A 1,403-nucleotide genomic window follows, 5' to 3' on the forward strand; every position below is an offset into this window, starting at 1 on the left:
GGGGTTGCCCTAAGCAGCACATGCAGCAGAGCTTGCCCAGGGGGTGTGGTGCAGGTGCAGTCCACCTCCACCATCAGGCCCACCCAGACACCTTCCACCCATTTGGCCATCTGCAGGTAGCTGCCCATTGTGCCAGGTGGACGAAGTGGATGGAAAGCAGCCAGGAGCTGGAGCCCTGTGTGCTAGGGCAGGAGCCACCCAGCTGCAGCTTCCCCCCTGCCTGGCTAGGTGTGCAATGGCCAGCATGCGTCCCCATGCCTACTACCCTTCCCCATGCTAACCTGCTGCCCAAAGTGGCACAGCAGAGCCAGGAGGAGAAGCCACCACTGGAGGTGGGGGGAACCAAGCAGTACTCAGGCAGCTACAGCCACACTAGGAAAAGTTGTGTCAGGGAGCTGTACATGCTGACCGGGGCTGGAGCTGGGGCCAGGCTGCCCTGGGCAGGACCAGGTGGGGCTTGGCTTCATTCAGAGCACTGTGGGGGCAGCTGCGGGCTGGATACAATCAGTTGGTGGGAGAGCACCAGGAGCGTGGGCCAGATCTAATCAGTCGGTGGGTTGGATCCAGCCCATAGGCTGTATTTTGCCTATCTCTGGGCTAGGCAGATTGATGGCAGTGTGTCCTGGCAGACAGACTATATCAACATCACCCCATGTTCAAACAGCACCATGCTGAGTAAGTCTGGTGTTATTAGGAGCACAGGGAGCCATAGCAGCTCTTAACTGAAATGTGAAGCCCTAGAACACATCACAGACAAAGGATTCAGCATACTTACGATCCTGGACACAAGGCGATATGGCTACCAAAGAAATAAGGAAGCACAGGCCACCATTCACACCAAGCAGGATCTTGTTGAAGGTACAGCCATAATAACGTGTGTAAAAGATAGCCATCAAAACCAAGGCAGCCACAGCTACAGAATACAGGATTAGAGTGCCCAGAGCTAGTAAACCATACCACAGTTTATTCTGTTGTGTGCCTGCAGTCCTGTTTGGGAGAAAAAGAAAGTGCTAAGCATTTAAACATGTTCCTTATGAGGAAAGCTTAGGAAGGAGTGTGTTACTAGCAAGTGCTACGCTGGTCTGTTTGGAGAATACACATTGCTACAGCAACGTAGGTTATAACTTTGACAGAGATTACTATAGTCCTAATATTTCTCAGAGTCACCTCTAACAACTAGGAAACATTCCTTAATGTTAGCATTGATCAGCTAGAACGGCTTTATACTAATATGTTTAAGGCTCAGCTATTTCCATATATACAGCCAACTGTAATTCTGAGATCATGAAATAGCTTACAGCAAAACATCTGCAAGTCTTTGACAAACTAGCACATCCTGGCTCCTCCAGGGATTTTCCTGGCAGGAGCTAAGAATGCCCTTTTTGGGTCCCAGTCCATTAACA

General features: G+C 50.7%; 1 protein-coding gene across 1 annotated transcript in view; it reads right to left on the reverse strand.

The window, feature by feature from the left end:
* The window catches only part of SERINC5 (serine incorporator 5), a 65,710-nt gene that overhangs the window by 18,203 nt on the left and 46,104 nt on the right, over positions 1–1,403 (reverse strand). The window contains exon 8 of the mRNA XM_019518252.1: positions 776–987. Within this exon, the coding sequence (XP_019373797.1) occupies positions 776–987 (212 nt within the window). The remainder of the gene's footprint in view (positions 1–775; positions 988–1,403) is intronic.

This window comes from Gavialis gangeticus, unplaced genomic scaffold (genome assembly GCF_001723915.1).
Source record: "Gavialis gangeticus isolate Ggan-Ray unplaced genomic scaffold, GavGan_comp1, whole genome shotgun sequence".
NCBI lineage: Eukaryota > Metazoa > Chordata > Crocodylia > Gavialidae > Gavialis > Gavialis gangeticus.